The sequence below is a fragment of the Haemaphysalis longicornis genome, unplaced genomic scaffold, assembly GCF_048455015.1.
Source record: "Haemaphysalis longicornis isolate Haplotype H1 unplaced genomic scaffold, Haemaphysalis longicornis Haplotype H1 scaffold_7, whole genome shotgun sequence".
Lineage (NCBI taxonomy): Eukaryota > Metazoa > Arthropoda > Arachnida > Ixodida > Ixodidae > Haemaphysalis > Haemaphysalis longicornis.
In genome coordinates, this window is record NW_027526422.1 from 101,794,352 (window position 1) to 101,812,078 (window position 17,727).

Below are 17,727 nucleotides of genomic sequence, written 5' to 3' on the forward strand. Positions count from 1 at the left end.
GATTGTAAGTGGTTTCGATTGTATCGAAAAAGTAAATATGCAATCCTGTGCAATACTATAATAAACCGAAACTACTTTCGTACACGCCATCCTTGTATTTTTCTGTATATGTTATTATTTCTAATACATGATAGCTACGTATAACATATAACTAGAGTACGGCGCTCGAGGGTGTGGCTGGATACCGTGGCAGCGAAACCCGTAATTTCGCGACCACAACAAGAAGCTTTTGTGCATGAGATCATCTATTCACTCGTCTGTTTCCATCGGTTCTCTAGCTCCTGGCGTCGATATTTTGTCAGGAAAAGGGCAGCGTCGCCAATGTCTTGGCAAAACTTGGTGCCATTATAACAATAAATGAAGTACTGCAGTATACATAAAATTACCTCAATAAATCGAAGGTGCACGTTTGCAACCCGTAGGAACACAAGAAATGAGAGGTGTTGAGTGTTTGAGGGCATCCAATCAACCATTTAATTGAAAGGGAATGAGTGCCGCAGGCTGTTCGGTTCTTTATTAGTGCTCTGTTCCAACCACGTTTAAGATGTTGCCATTTTCAAGCAGTTTTCTTGACTTCTGTCCTTTTCTAATCGCCCTAAGTGGCTTTTAGCCTTACAGTAGGGGAGAATATCAAACACGTAAATACCCCTACTAGTTACATTGACAAACAAGAGAAAATCTTTCCACATACTGAGAGGCAATTCAGAGATAGGATCACTCACACAACGAGAGGAACGAGTAAGAAAAATATATGTGCAATGCTCGTCAATTTACTCAATTGGTACCTATAAGCCTTATCGGTCTTATCAACTGGCACTTAACAGCTTAAACCTGTAAGAAATATGCGTGAGCTTCAAATGCTTTACAAGCAAAAGGCACGTCGCTTCCCATGCTTTCCATTTAGTTTGTGCCAGACACACAAGACTACGAATCACGAGAAGACAAATAAACAAGTAAACTACAAGCATCCTCAACTAGCAAGCTGCCACCTTGCTAAATTTCTGGCTGCTTCCATTGTTTCAGTACATGCATTTGTACGCGCTCTGTGAATATTAGAGAATTGCTTTTATCGGAATCCAGTATGCAATATTGCCGGTGTTTTGTTTTTGCCAATATCAATGTATTGCTCTTTTTATTTGCTGCTTTTTTCAAAATCATCTTAATTGTGTGGTAAAAGAATCTTTCTTTGACTAATTTTGTTGCAGTGTATTAAACTTTCTGATACATTTCTTACAATGTATCCAAACAAACCAAAACTAGCAACATTACAACTGGCACAAAATGAGGCCGACATCACTTGAGCTACAACACACGGTGCCTTATTCGCCATTGAGTACCGAGGCAAATGGCTTCCATAAAACTTATGACTCAATCATTTACTGTCGGTCAATCTAGAGGCATCACTGGGCAGAAGGAGTCGTTTTTGTTCCTTGCTTCGAACATAATCATTTCCGTAACACACAACTCGAAAGGAGAGAAGCACGAAACCGACAGGTTCCTGGACTGATGCCAGACGTCAGTGCTGGTACTGGACATCGCAAAATACTTCGGGACAGATTTGTTAAATTTCCCAAACAAGTTGTTGCGTACGGGATATTGGAGTTACGGAACGATATAACATGACAGTGAAACCGACACTGGCGAAAAGAAATTGTTTGGTCGTATAGTGGTTTTATGGCAATTTTGTTTCACCTAGCACACCCTGCCATACACGATCATTTTCTACACGTAAACACTGCACATTGCATTTGGGTTGTAAGCATGCAGTTCTGTGACATTGCAAGCAATCTACAACCAAGTCTTGTCATTGAGGAATAAGGTAGATTACACCAGTGAGCGACACGTACGCCTTCCCCAGAGTCAACGACTCCGATTGCGCAAACGCGACCAGATAAGAGGGAGTATATATAGTGGCACCCGGTACAGCACCGTTCGCAATCTTTTCTCCATTGGTGAGGTCCGACATAGAGAAGCGAGAGAAAGTATGGGACAGGCAGTTTTGCTGACCGTACTGCTGTTTGGTGCTGCTCTGGCCACTCAGAAAGGTGAGACGCTTTTTTAAACATAAGGATGTGATTAGAGCCTTCAAACTTTCCTTTGCTGAACAAGGATAATAGCCATAGCGCCAATGCTCAGCCATTCGTATAACAGCGCGAATACATGCGCTACAGACTAAGCTAAAGATCTGTATTCCAGAAACTGCATCACTTGAAATGAATCGTACACACATGGGCCCACGTAAAAAAAAGTATCTCTCTTTTAGGCGTGTTGCCTGCGAAAACCAGCAGGTTGTGTTGATGCCGGTATTTAACTATAAAATAACGCATACTTTACCATTATCCTTGGGCAGAGCAATGCGGTCGCCCTGCAGTCCAGCCCGTGGTGGAACCCGGGGACCGAGTTTTCGGAGGCCAGGTCGCCATTCCTCACAGCTGGCCATGGATGGCTGGCTTGTACTACAGTAATGGTGCCAATTTCTGCGGGGGTGCTTTGATCAGTGACCGACATGTCCTGACGGCTGCCCACTGCTTCTGGTGAGTTGAACCTTTTTGTAACTAGGCACATAGCGACTCCTTTAGTGGAAGTCGTAGGTTTTCCTGACTTGGCTTTCTTGAGTGGAGAGTCTGTAAAAGCCACTAATAACTATTCCTTGCCACAATGTTGCAGCAGAAAATGATAACGATCGAGTACAATTAACAGTGTCTTTGCGGCGTAAGACCTTTTATTTTCGCTCGCTATAGCCACTCAAAACTGTATTTTCACTGTAGAACACGTTACACGAGAAAAAACCGCCACACAACAACAATTTCGGGCCTTCAGTTTTTCCTAGTCAGCCTAAGCCCGTCCAATGAGGCACTAAGGTAACAATGCACTAAGGGAACAGTGGTGCACTAAACTTTAGAGGTATTTGTGCACTGAACTTTAGGGACATTAGACTTTGAAGAGAAAAATTGGGGAGACAACCTAGTATAAATATAGTAAGACAATCACTGGTATTCTAAGTGCTTCTACTCAGAAAATTATGCGGTCACGTTGTACTGCCAGACTGATCTGAGTAATGTTGTGTTGCGATACAAACAACATATAAATACGACCGCTGCAGCGTGGCCGCACCGAATAAGAATAAATGGGCAAAATGAACTTTCTACGTTTTACCATGGTTCTAAGCGATGCCCTCAATCAATCAAATAATGGATGATCACCGCATGAGATGCCTCATTCCTGTGCAATATTTTGGCCGGCATTGTGTGACAACTACAAGTTGATTTTCATGAGCCATAAATTTTAAGACATCCATAAACTCATGAAATAAGGGCACGCGGGCAGCTAATATGGCGTCAATGGCAAGGACTGTATCGGAGCTACCCAGATGCAAGCATTTCACCTCGTACAACCTGGTGGTGGTTTTGTCAGCCACGTAATCGAGAAAAGGTGCCTCCAAAAAGAGCTCTTCGTAAGGCGTGTCAAAGCCACCCCACCACATTTTTCGCTTATGGGGCACGGGACTTATACTGCGCCACCGAAATTATTGCAAGGCAAATATAATCTGTTCTGTGATCAGCGTCATCACCCAAAATGCGGACGATGGCCTTATGTTTGGGTTTATCACCTGTCATCGATACTGATTGCACTTCCAAGACAATGGATTTACTTTGCTGTCTTCGTCGCAACGTAACTGTGTATCTGATAAAGAACACTATCCAGGGTAAAATACCTTTTTCGGTATACTAGATGACGAGGTTTTCTCCATAGTGATACTTACGACTGGTATACACCATGAAAATACTTCCAGTAATTGAAAAAGCAGTTGGCTTCCGTTCACTTTATTTTCAGAAACATTGTTGTGTGAAACTGCTTTTGAACATCGTGGTTCCGTTTATACGCAATAGGCTGCACTGTAGCTTTTCTAAAACGAGAAGCACCAAATACGAACCGTAGGACACGGGTGGTGTTTCCCTAGATACCTGATTGATATAATAAAACGGCAAAGGCAGATATTTGTAATTTGGAAATGAAGGGCTTCGGATTTGAACTGCAGTGAAACATAAAAACTAACCAGTCCCTCTCCTAAATATAACAAAGGTGCACAGAAGCTTGTCACCTATCAGCATAAACCGAAACAAAGCTCAGAGGCCCATCAACTCCGACCCAAATCCTGACACGACACAAACTGAACCCAACGCCATTCGCTGGCTGAGCTTGACCTTATCATGAAACAAAACCATACCAAACACGCGCCAGATGAAGAATCACCCCTAATCACGCAAGGAATTACTTCATCACATACACATTCACCTCCACTGACGTGCCTGCTGTACGGTATAGTCCTCAGCATCTTTCAAATCGATGGCTCATCTCTCGGCATGCGGCGCAGCTTATCAACGGCATTGTTCGTGCAAACCTCGCTGCGGTAAATGGGGACATGAGTCTTCAGCGCACCCATGTCAGCTCAGGCGCTCATCTCCTGGCGTGAAGTAAGGCCTGGGAACGGCAGCGTCCCTGAGAAAGACGCAGCGCACGATCACCTTCAACGGCTTTGCGATTGCAAACCGTGTCCGAATGGCCCAATAGGAAGAAGTCGCTCTCGTAACGCCAGTGACCCAGGTTCAATTGTGACCATTGGAACTGTGTTTTTTTTATGGTGTGCTTGGTTTATAACACCATTATAAGCCTAAACCACGCAACCAATACAATAGAACCTTTTCTTGTCTATACATCCAATCTAAGGCAATGACAGAGGATCTGAGAAAAAAACCAGTGTAAGAAGTACCATAGAATGGGCACTGTTATTCTTGTTATCCCTTCCAACTTTCGGTATGGGCAGTTTCTACAAAATCACTGTGGTGGTCATCTTACAAAAATTCGGTTGTTTGTTCTGCCTTGGTAAAGTTCGTGTAATTTGGGGAGACGTGTTTGTAAATATATCGGCGTTCCAACTCCAATAACAAAAGGGGGTGGAGCTTCCTGAAATTGTCTATACTTTGTGTAGCCGTGGATGTTCAAAGGAAAAGGGCTGATTTTAGGAGGGCTCGCTATCACTAGCACCCTGCAGACGTTGCGCACCTAACCTTTTTGACTTGTTCCAACTTCTTTACAACACTATGTAACCGTTCGTCAGCAGCCGCCGAGTCAAGATACCATTGTCTGGACTCTCTTCTGTCGCGATGCCCTTGTTGTCAAATTTTATCGGTAGCCCTTCAGTGTGGTGCGCCTTTGGGGCACTTGTAGCTCTTTGCTAAGGACGCCGGAATTTCTATTAACCTAACCGTTTTGAGCTATCATGTGTGGAGCGCAGTCAAGTGAATTCCACGCGCCTTTGGCGAAGCCTTCATATGCCACCAGTCTGGAGGACTGCAAAATTTCGGTTAATTCGCCGTGATGGGGAAAAAAGTTGCCGGTTCTTCTGCCATGCCCAACGCATGTTACCTCAGTCCAAAGATGTCGTTTGCTCATTCAGACGAAGAACCAATACTATCTCCATGTTTATAACATGATCACTGGTTCATTTTTATAGAATAATATTACAGCTCTTCTCCTTTACCTTTTCCAGATGGTGTTGTATTAAATAGATGTCAATACACTTACCCACAAACAGAGGTGCACGAGACGAATTGGCAGCCACACATTCCTTACGCTGTTGAAGACCGAGCGCCGTAGTTCGCAGGCAAACCAGTGCTTCCACCTTTTTTTATTATTCAAAGCCAGTGCCAGTATGTGAACTTCACGGGCAAATGAAAAAGCAACCTTGAAGAACGCACTATATTAGCCTCAACAATGAAGAAAATATTAGCGACAAAGAGGAATAGTATCACCTCTCAAAACTTGCCGGCACCTGCTTTTTGATGGAATGAAATTAACTATCGTAGCTCATGCAGGGCATACCTGGGCATCCTTACTGCAAAAGTTAACTGTATGGCCTCCACAACGAGAGTCCATGCTTCGACAGAAACAAAAAGGCCTTAGGCAAAAACACACGAGACATATCACGGTATATAATTTTGATGAAAAAATTCACTAATTGAATAAGTCACTTTCTCACAACAACATTTTCTTTTTGACGGGAGTGTCTGATGTAAAGGCCGATAAAAAAACGTTTATAGTCACGAAGCCGCATCTCAACAAATTAGGACGCACTAAAATTCGCCAAATTTCAGAGAATTGTCGAGTAATGTGCAGCATTCTTATGCTGTTTATGGACATTGTCTGTGTTTTTACACACAGGTTTGGCTATGAGTAGAGGAATACGTGGTTTACTTTACTGTTTTTAGGTTCTGTCTGTTTATTTTCTCCGATTGCGTAAATATCCACTACTTTAACGACTGCTTTTTTAGGTAATTATGTACTTTTCCGCAGATGAGAGGCGTAGTGCTGAATTGCCACTTCTTCGCGATTTCTATCATTGCCATTTGCAACGTTCTTTCCCATCTTTCTTTTTAGTTTTGCGTTCGTGTTTTCGCGCCTAATTCTATAATGGGTATTTTCATTTTGGTCAGTTCATTTATCTAAAATTACAATATTTTTTATAATTTTCTCTTCTTTGGATTTTCAAAACGCCTTTGGGTCAACTCTCTCCATTACGCCATTATACCGATTGAAAGGGTCACTTCGTCAATTAGGCATATTAGTGGAAATTCAGGGCGTTGTGTGGCGTGCTCTTTTTCCGCATTTTTATTCTTATTTTCAGTGTTCTTTTCCGCAGGCATTTATTGTTGCGGTAGTGATTTTGGATGAGATGCAAAGGATACATATTATTGATTTTGCAAGTTCATTTCTGTGAAGTTTAGATGTTTCTTTTTTGTCCTTTTCTGGTTTTCGAAAACTCTGTTCGACCAAGAACCTCCATTTACGCTATTCTACCGATTGAATGTGTTACTAATGTCAATTATGCATTTTTGTAGATATTCTGGGCGTTACCTAATCCCGGATGTGGTGGTACTCGGCGAGGAATGCTACGCATTAATCTTCTTGAAAATATCGAACCTCCACTTTCACTGGCCGTATACTGCATCTTATGTAAGACGTATTTGTGACAATCAGCCATATTTTTACCTGGCGTTTCGCCTGCTTCCCCTAGTGGTTGATTTCAATTGTAGCCTACACAAAGTTTGCGAACAACAGTTCATTGTATAATTTAAACCATCTTGACCATGTAACGACAACGTTTTGCTCCCTTTGAGGCTTGCACAACTGAAAATAAAAATTTTTGGGACAGAAGAATTACTGTTCTTTGTAAGAGCAAAGGGAAAAGTTTTACATATGGCAATGGCACTGTTGTACGGTGGCCATTATAATATCAACTATCTATTCTGTATTTCCAGTCCAGAACGGGATACCAAGTTCACTGTGCATCTGGGGTCTCACAAACGCGCCAGAAGAGACCGAAGTGAATCTGTGCACAAGGTCAAAAAAGTCTGTTTTCACCCTCAGTATCCTTGCGACAAAGTGAGTTGCTCCGTTTTATACTTCCATATAGCGCCGAAAGATGACATGAGGGGTTAAAACAATGGTGCGAAATGACATACAAGCTGTAACCGGAAACCGATAAAAACATTGCTGGCGTATTATTATGCGCAGGTAGCGCTTGCACTACTCGATACAAAATTATCCTAAAATTTGCAAAAACAAAAACTTCCTTTGTAGGGCTTTAGCTTAGGCCCTTTTATAGAAAATGTTTTTTCTGAATCTAGGAAGCGACATTTTGTCTCACCCGCCACGGTGGCTCAAAAGCTAGGGGGTTGTGCTGCTGAGCAAGAGGTCGTGAATTCGATTCCTGGCCGTAGTAGCCGCTTTCCTGATGGAGGCGAAAAGCAAAAAACGCCCGTGTGTACGAGATTTCATTGCACGTTAAAGATCCTCAGGTGGTCAGAATTATTACAGGGCTCTGCACTACGGCAAGCCTCATGGCCTGCTTTGCGTTGGCGCGTTAAACCCTACAATCAATGACACAAGACATTTCTTCTCTGTAGGAGCACGTGTGTTTTCGGTGCGCAATGGTAAATAGATTTATATGTACAGTTAAACCTAGGTGTAACGAAGTTGACAGGCCTTCGGAATTTTTCCTTACATGCTGGTTTCGAGCGAAGGCTTGCAGGAATAAAGCAGAAACAAAGCTAAAAGGATAGACATCAGTGAATGTGAACTCACCCTTCATTGATCTTTTCACAGTCAAAAACTGCGTGAGTTGCGCTTGCTGTTTCCGCACGAGCTTAGGCACTCTCAGAAGAAGCAAGTTCACTAACCCCGGTATTCACAAACGCATATATTTTTAAATATAACCTTCCCCTTGACACTTTTCGGTGCCGTAACACGTTTCAAAAACCAAATATGTGTTGCCAGGGCGTTTTTTACGTACCTTATGTACTATACATAAGCCAAATTGTTGAGAGGGTGCTTGCTGGGATACACAACAAGGCGGAGACATTCTTGATCTCGCCGGTAGAGGCGCCATTTAAAATTGTGAGCTTGTCCTGAAAAGACACAACTTTTCGTTTTTTTCGCAGCAGAACTGACCACCGACGAACCTCTACGAAAGATAGTTGTGAAGACGCGCGACTTCATGTCGATAGGACGGGCGTGCCGCCTAAAATCTGTCGCGAAAAAAGAGCGCACTCACACGTGGAAACGCATGGTAATTTGCGGTACTACAGGAAAGTGTAGTTACTCTTCCTACCTAGTGTGATGTCACGCTAAACAACCAAAAGCAGAAGTATATGCTACCTTAGTTACGGGATCATGCATGGCACTCCGTTAATCTTCACCAGCATAACGAATTCCGTTTTTAGGCGATTCTGGACTTTGTCGTTGCTGTTGGCTCTTAACAGTACTGCTTTTATTCGTTAAATTAGTTAACTTTTTGGATCGATTTTTTCGTAGAATAGTCAAAAACAACGACTTATCAGCTTGTCGACCTCGTCCTATCATGGTTACGCGCCGCAACATTTTGTTACTTTCAGGTCGCAAATTCACGGGCTTCAAAGGAAGAGGCAACGAGAAATTGATAAACTTCGTTAAATCCAGGAATTGCTTATAAAGACATTCGTTATATCTATGTTTAAACTATGGCACACAAAAGTTTCAAGTGCTTATCAGGGTTTTTTTTTATTTTGCGGGTGCGGTGTTCACAAATATAACTACGGGGGATCACTTCATGACTGAGCAACCTACTTTCCTAGCGGTGTTTTATTGCGAAGAAGCTAGTAGTATATATCTGCCGTTTGCAAGAAAAAACATGAAGCCTAACTTATGTAACCCCGCTGCGAAGGCTGTTTTTTAAGCTTTTTTTATTTTCTATATTATAACTCACTACTGCAAATGTTGTTAAACAACTGAGCGGGAAAGCTATGCGTGTAGGTGGTGGCTCCAGGCCGAAGTACTACGCCGTGCCGCACCTTTTCACGAACTAAACATGGCATTGCTCGGAACGTCGTATGTTCAACGTCAAGCTTAAATAACGTTAATTATACACATCGATTCTTTTCTTTATTTGTAGATTTCAGTTATTAGCTCTTCAACCGCACCCCAAATAAGCGCACTAAATGTATTCATTCGACGTCGAGCTATACCCATGATTTAGGGCTTAACACCTAATTGCGGTCGGTCGTGCCGAAAGGCTAAGGGCTGCCTTCTATTCGGTTAATTTTCAAACGCTCTTGTCGTGAACATCAAATTTCAAAACAGAAGTAAAATCACTGTTTACTTCACCTTTTGTTCTAACGAAAACCAGAGGGTTTGGGCCCTTCTCACGAGAAGTATGTGAGACCGAATATCATATATTTGGTACCATGAGCTATATACCAGTAAGCTACCTTACCTAAGAGGGGCGTCGTTTACGACAGAAGGAAAAGTGTTCCGAAATCAATTTATTTTATAAGCAAAGGTCAGAGATTGCAGTGCGTAATTACTCCTATCGGCGTTTACAACAGCGTCGAGGAGTGATGCAATTGTGGGTGGTATCGTAGAAATACGCACTTTTTTTTCTATTAGCCCTGCCGGAACTGTGGCTGCGACCAGTAAAATGTCGTGTGTGAGTCGACACACCAGCCAGCCAGCCGTTTGCTAGCTGGTAACTGAACGCATGGGATCCAGGTGGCTTCTTTTGCAATAACCGATGAAGCCCTGGTCCAAGAATCGTGCCTAAATTATATTGGCAATAAATAAAGTAACTGCTTAACACCTGTTCATTTATTTAAGTAGTTTTTTAAGTGGTATTTTTCACTCCAGCAAATTTTTCACTAAATTTGAGTGGTGGTATTTTTCACTCCAGCAAAATTTCACTAATACGCACTTCGCTGCTACGGATTAGCTCTACGTGTTGAAGTAATGGGCAATAAAGTACGCATTGCAATTACTCTGTGTGTTTAAATTACTCTACGTGCTGAAATTACGCGCGATTAAGCCTTGCTGGAGATCATTGGGAGATGAGCTCGTCCTGCGGTCGGCACAACCAGGCTGATAATGATGGTGACGATGAAATATTTCTGTAGTACTAGCAGTATCCTCCCACAAGCATTTATTCGATCCTAAAAGGAAACCAGAGGATGCGGCGGGCAAGAAGCTGCCCTAATAATGCAAAGCAAACCATATACAGCGAACGCCCGCTAAGACAATCTCGAACGGACCATGATAATGTTTTCGTGTTATCAGAATCTCTCCCAAAAAAAGAATTTGCAACTCGCCCGGGTGCATGCAAATATCTCCCTTCAAGACGGGGAATGAAGAAGACTTGAAATTAATAAAAGGGCAAAACGAAATCAAATTTTTTGAGTGCGCAACTTCTTTGAAGCGTGTCTTCAAGTGTTCCTGCCTGGTGTTATTAAGTCCAAGCGGCGACGGAAAGCGTACACGCGTTACCTCAAGCTACAACCCAGCAGAGGCAAAGCGGGAACTCCTCGCTTTCTCGGGGGTGACGCTGCTGGAGTCGCGACGAGAGCCGAAGCGAACTCACATGCTCCCGCTGAGAAACGGCATTGCTCAGGATAGCTGCGACGTACGCCAACTGAAGTCTCCGTGGTCAATTTTTAAAACTTTTTTTATCCTCCTTGTTTTGGGCCTCTCTCCTCGGAAGCACAGCGGCCACAAAACGCGACTTCGCTCGATTTTTGTTTTCTTTGCCGCTGGCTCTGCGGGCTGAAGCGCGGGAGACTTTTTCATACGCGTGTCTCTTTTTTCTCCCTCCCGCCCTTCTTCTTCTTCGCTCCATGCTAAGGTTTTGTTTCCCTTTCCTCTCTTTCTGGTCACGCGAATTCCCCGCCACACCCAGCCCAGACTTCCAGGTTTGCTACCCAGAATCGCCAGCAGTGGTGGTCTCCAGGAAAGTTGTTCTTCTTCACCGAAGAGCACGTCCGGAGCTGTTATTCTTAAGCGATTTTTTTTTTGTTGGGATTATGGAAAATCAAACAAATACTCCCACGTTTTGGGCACAAATGAGAATTCGCGTTAACCGAGTTCGTGTTAACGGCAGTTCATTGTAACTCCTTTACACTCAAACCCCTCTATACTGCTCTTCTCTGCCGCCCAGGAGACTACCTCCTACCTGCCGTTCCCAACATTTTTGCGCACTACGGAAGCCGATGCTCTGCCATTGTTTTCTCTCCGTCGCTTCGTCCGCCGACTCCGCGACCGGGTTATGACATGGAACTGCGTTATTAGATTTTCAGCATATCGGCTAGCAGAGGCTCACGCTGCGGCGGCAGGTTACAGGGGCCCAACTACGCATGCGCGCGTGGGGATGGTGAGAAGGCCGCCCCTCAGAGGAACGAATGCGCGGGCAATGCGAGTGATGGCCCGCGGAACTAATCCACCCTATGGGGATGAATCCGCAAATGCCTAGTCGAGTCCCGGGAGCTGCCGCCGTAGAGTTAGCGGACGCTACCCGCTGGCTAAAGCTCTCTATTATTTCGCTGTGTAAGCGCGGCCTCAGGCCTTCCCATGGGACTTCCGTTTTTTGCACTCCGAACTTGATAAAGGGCTTTATCGTTTTCATCGTTTTCTTTTAGCTACAAAAGCGGAACTGTCCGCATGGCGGCGCATTTGCTGCCGCACAAACTCCTCATAGTGTTCGTCTGATGCGCTCAGCCCGCAAACACTTGGTCTTGCATAGATACCCTGGAGATATATATAGATATATATTATACTGTACTGAAGTTATCTACGTCGACTTAATCCTTGCGCCAGATTCATTGTTTTGCCGTTTCTGAATAGATGGCAACGACAATGCCCACAATTTTTACCTTCGATCAGTCATCAAGGTCTTATACAGAAAAAATACGGTCACAGAAATCGGCTGCAACTACGGGTGCTTTTTAACCATGCCAAAAATAATTGCTTAGTCGACAACATAAACGTAGAAACTTTTATATCATCCGACAAAAGGAACAAGTGTCAATTGTAATCTAACAAATAACTTCCGGCCACCAACATCAGTCATTGGAACGTTTAGCCCGATGGTCATCTATTACCTAAACTGTCGGGACCTTCCCATTTAGGTATGTTTTTTAAATAATAGTGATAAAATTAATAATACCTCCCTTATTTTCAATCCGATATTGATGGATGAGGTCGGGAAAAAAAAGCTGGGAAAAAAGAGGGAAAAAAAGAAAACGAAAAAAAAAAACAGATTGAGTTGTTTCCTACTCCCCACTGAGGAAAAATAGGAAAAGATACAAAGAAAAATCGGCAAACAGGCCAGAAGACATCATCCGCATACCCGTTGCAGTCATAAAAATAAAAACTATACACTATCAAGTACAATAAACAACACGTGATTGTTTGAACAAAAATATCACGACTGGAAAAACAGCCTTTCTCATTCCACATGTTGGTATTTACACCAGAGTTAACGCAATATGCAGATATATAGAAGCACGCCATACAACCATATGTACACACGCATAGATAAAGTTACATATATACATATATGCATATCAATATACATACACGCGTACATGCACACCTGAACGGAAGAAATAAATAGCAAATAAAAACAACCCTCTTTTCTTTCCAGTTCTTGTCTAGACTTCCCGCCCTTCAATAAGGTACAAATAGAGAATTGCCCAATTCCAATTTGAAATCAATGTGTCGCCAATTTAGAAATTTCTTTTTATTGCTAATATAACAACTACGCTGTCTACTCACTTCGCGGAGTCCCGGCCACGGTGGCGGGTTTTCTCATGTAGGCGAAAAACGAAATTGGCCGTGGGTCGATATTTAGGCGCGCGTTAAAGATACCCACGTGAACAGAATTATTCCAGAGCCCTCCCCTATGGCGCACCTCAGAGCAGGGTGTAGCTTCGGCGCATTAAACCCCACAATCAATCAATCTCTTCAGTGGAGATCGTTGTAGACGATAATATTTCTTTAATTTCATTGCAACGCCAGTGCCTCATGTAGCGCGTCTTTTGGTATCGTGTTATGAGCGGAACAATTTCTTAGTCTTACCTTTGCTTAAAACCAGGTTTTCCTAACGATGAGTCATTTTATTTCTATAGTGGTATATATGTGTTCATGTTTCCCCGTGTCCGGCCTAGGCTTCAGTGCTACGTTGATAGCTAATAGTAACAACTTTGATAGTCACTGAATGGCATTTGAGCAAACATTTTTAGTAGCGACCCAGCAATATTAAACGTGATGCCGCTTTTACAACATCGCTTATGCGTACTAACCAGAAGCAGAATAAAAGATTCAGTAATTTGTATGTGAAAACTTCGCTATGCCAACAAGATTCTATGTCGACTACTCCCTTTATGTACTCCTCAGGGCAAGTTCTAAAAGGTATTTGCGCAATACGGCGACACGACTGTCCATCAAAAATGGCGATGCCCTAAGTTCATTGCTAAAGGTTTAAGCCAAACACCATCCAACAGTAAGGCACATGTTCGAAGCGTATGCTGCAAGTTAAACTTGTGCAGCAAAGCCTAGATGAAGGAAATAAGTTCAGAAGTGTTCATCTGAAATTATTGGCAGTCCCAATGAACGACTTGCTCCCTACTTGTCGTGTACCCTCCATGACGCAAGTAGGCAATTGTGCCAGTGCTTGCGTCCTGCGCGTTTGTGCTTCGTTTCACCAGGCTTAATTAGGAATGATTCGCATGCAAGGATTTTCCACTACACTGCATAGCGCTGGTGAACTAAGCTTTCGCGCGACTTCCTTGTGGTGATGCAAATTTATGACTAGACATCGGGAGGAATGCTCTGACCACGAAAGCTCACCATGGAAAACATTCTTTCGGGTGATACTTTAGTGTCGATGAGTCATTGAGAAAGAAAATTTTCGGGACCCCTGGCCATTACACTCCACCTGCAACAAAATAAACTAATAGCGGCTATTAACAATGTTGGATTATATCTTACGTCGAAACAGTTCTTCGTTAGAAAATTATGACACAGAAAATCATGGCTGCGTCAACCCGTCAACCAATAGGAGCTTTTAATGCTTCTTGCGATATTGCCCTCACGTGCAAAATATAAAAAGAATATAAATCTGCACTTGTTGCTTACAAGAAAACATTAAAATTCACTCAAGTTTTCTTTTTCTGTATTTCCCCTCCCCAATATAAAAAAGGAAGGAAGCGTGCCTCAATTGAATGACATCGCCATCATTACACTCCGGGACAAAGTGAACTTCTCCGACGCCATATCTCCTGTGTGTCTTCCCAGTCATCGCGAAGCACTGCCAATGGGATCTACGTACCACGTCACAGGATGGGGACGTACCACATGTGAGTGATGCATATTCCGCAACAATGCCTAATGGCACACAAAGGGATGCGAAGACACAGCTTTCATTCGTTCTATTGGTATATAAAAATGCGCCCCAGCTTCCAACATCACACACTCAAACATGACGCCACCCAAACATGTAATCATCTCGAAAAAAACTAAAAGCACAAACACGTTGTGCTCGCTTTTTGCCGAACGCGGCTAACGCATTACCTCTATCGCGTATAACTGCAAAATACTCGATCTTTTCATATAGCGAAAGACATCAATGGATGTAATTAAGTAACATATAATCGTCGCTTACAACTGACTGACAAACTGGCTTGCCGTTAATTTTTCATTCGCGCGGCCAATCGAGTGACGGACAGAGCGACAGACAGGCTGACTGTCTGACTGAATGAATGATGGACGTGTTTACCTAAGTGAGTACACACTCAAAAAGGTTTAAATCCCGCACTGTACGTGGTTAGTGTGGCACTGCGGCCTATATTTTAATTTATTTGTGTAGAACTGTGCGGAAAAACAACCGGCTTACTAGCTGTAACATGACTATCTCAGGAAATACAAAGTAGACGTCTTGTCCAAGGAATGATCTAAGAACGAATGCGGACGTTGCATTACCCGATGAACCAGTGTGAAGCCGTCGGTGACAGTTTTATGAAGAGCGCCTTGTTAGGGAACAGCGTAGTTGTACCAACCAGTAGGCAGAATTTATTAGTTAGTCCTCAACTTGGTGATGCGTAAATTCTGGCACACAAAAAGCATTAAGAGATTTCTTGGCCAGTGGAGTAATATGCGCAGTCGAAACAGTGGTGAACTGTTTCTTTAGGAGACCTGCTACTATAAAGAAAGTGCCACTACGGAAATGAATAGGACAGTCACTAAGTTGGAAGATAAATTCTATAACGCCATGCTAGAAACGAGAAAAAAACAAGGTTGCAATACAATGGCGCTACATCCGGGCTGTTTTTTACCTCGGAGCATGTTGCTAAATTGTAAAAGGCTAAATATCACATTGCCTCAGCGGTCAGGGTTTATCTCATTGAGACGGCTATCATTTTTTATATACAAAAGAGACTGTGGGACCGTATTTTTAAAAACACAACAACCTCATTGCGCGTTTTAGAGAGTGGCCAGCATCCCCACGTAACCTTGGTTGAGTGCAGCAGGCAGCAGGTTTTATTAGTGGCATTTGTCGCTTACAGCAGAGTTGTATAATGCCAAAGGTGACAAATGATATTTAAAATATGGCATTACTTTCTTCTACTTTTCATTTTTAAAATCCATCTCTCAGGTAAAGTGAAACAGAATTTCTGGTTTTCAGTTTGGCCTTAAGTGTTGCATGTGGCCTAATAATCAAGCATTTTTATTTTTTTCACAGCAACTACAACAAACGAAAATCCCACCGAACTAAAACAAGCCTTGATACAAGAGATCCCGTGTTCGATATCGATGGTTAACAGAGAAAAATTAATCTGTGTCCGTGGTGTTACCGGAATTCATCGACGAGTGAGTATCCTTTTAACTAGTTGAACTACCGTGACTGGTGTGCTCTAGCTGAACCATTCACTTCCATTTGGTGAGAAGTGCGTGCACAAGAAACTAGCCTTTGGTAAGCTACAAGAAAGACATTCGTATCCATACGACATATCGGTGACAATTGCTTAGGGTTGATTTAGAATGAAATGATCAATCACCTGCACACGACAGAAATGCACACGTAGAGCTACGATGGCAGACCGTCATATGAGATCAAGTGAGTTGGACGTCGATGAGTATCTTTAAAAAACACACGCACACAGGATGAAATTGGCCCACATGACTACAAGGATATAAAACAAAATTATTCTGCTACGGAAGCTTTTATCTAACTTTATTATTAATCGCAATGGCCAAAATGTAATATTATTGCCACAATGCCCTCATTGCACTGTAATTTCTCATTGTATCATTATTCCAACAATTCAAATTAGCAACTTATATTTTCTACAGTGGGAGTGAGGACAAACGTTATCTAAATTTGATTATCTAGAAGCGGTAAAAGAAGGGAAGTATGCCCGAATTGTTTTTACTGGTTTGTGCCCGATACTTTTTTTGTATTTATAATACTTTAAATTATACACTAGGCATTGTACAGTGGCTTCATAATGCGAGGCTGAAAATCTCATTTTCGACCACCTAGGGCGACAGTGGCGGACCAGTGGTTCACGGCAAAAATGGGACGTGGACAGTGTTTGGACTCGTTCACTCGGGTTTGAGGTTCTTCAACAATCTTCGTGACGCATCAGCGACAGAAACAAGGGTTTCACACTTCGTCAGCAATTTTATACAGCCTTATTTGAACCGGAATTCATCGAAGCTGAACATTTGTGGTATCTAGTAGCGCAACTTTTTGTAGCGGCCCGGAGATTTCCCCCTGCAGGTTTTGTATAAACATTTTGCTTGTATACGCCCCAATTTGATGTGACCAGTTAGAAGCACTTCAAACAAAGCTTTAGCTGTATTTTTCCTCTTTCCGGCAATCTCAATAAAGCGATCCCGTGGTGTCCACAGGCAGCAAATTGACAATATTTGACAATAAAGCTATGTCTGGGGAAATAATAATATATTTCCTTGCACAGATACTTTTATTGGTGTGGCATCCAACCAAACCTTTCCTTGCAGCTGCTCTTTGGTGCCCTGATGCGATTCAAGAGCAGAAATTGGGGTTCAGCAAGAAAGAGGCCTGCCTAAGTATTTATTACGATAAAGGAAAAAAATTAGCTGCAGCCAATATTGAAAACAGTCAAAACTTTCATCGTCCATGCCTATCTCGCTGCCAGAAAGCTTACAATTAATGCGAGAAAAAAAGATGTCTCCCTCCTTGAAGCATAATTTCAAGCAACATCTGTAAAATTCGCCAACGTTCTGCATTGAATGTTGCAAATAAGTGACACAATTTCTGTGTATGCTTCCTTAGATATGTGGCGTACGCTGACCGCCACCTATCAATCTCCGGCAAAAAACCCG

At 42.7% G+C, this 17,727-nt stretch overlaps 1 protein-coding gene across 1 annotated transcript; it reads left to right on the plus strand.

Annotated features, from left to right (window-relative positions):
* The first annotated feature begins 1,959 nt into the window (after window positions 1–1,959).
* Window positions 1,960–14,725, plus strand: LOC144146443 (chymotrypsinogen B-like). Its single transcript, XM_077678398.1, has 4 exons — window positions 1,960–2,045; window positions 2,351–2,534; window positions 7,320–7,443; window positions 14,561–14,725. The coding sequence occupies exons 1-4, from the start codon at window positions 1,985–1,987 to the stop codon at window positions 14,723–14,725; spliced, it is 534 nt and encodes a 177-aa protein (XP_077534524.1). The 5' UTR covers window positions 1,960–1,984.
* The last annotated feature ends 3,002 nt before the right edge of the window (window positions 14,726–17,727 follow it).

Excerpts from the sequence above, each read along its gene's own strand:
- LOC144146443 (XM_077678398.1), top strand. The coding sequence starts at position 1,985 with ATGGGACAGGCAGTTTTGCTGACCGTACTGCTGTTTGGTGCTGCTCTG. Across the intron at positions 2,046-2,350 it reads TGCTCTGGCCACTCAGAAAG|AGCAATGCGGTCGCCCTGCA; the intron begins GTGAGACGCTTT and ends ATCCTTGGGCAG. Across the intron at positions 7,444-14,560 it reads CTCAGTATCCTTGCGACAAA|GAAGGAAGCGTGCCTCAATT; the intron begins GTGAGTTGCTCC and ends AATATAAAAAAG.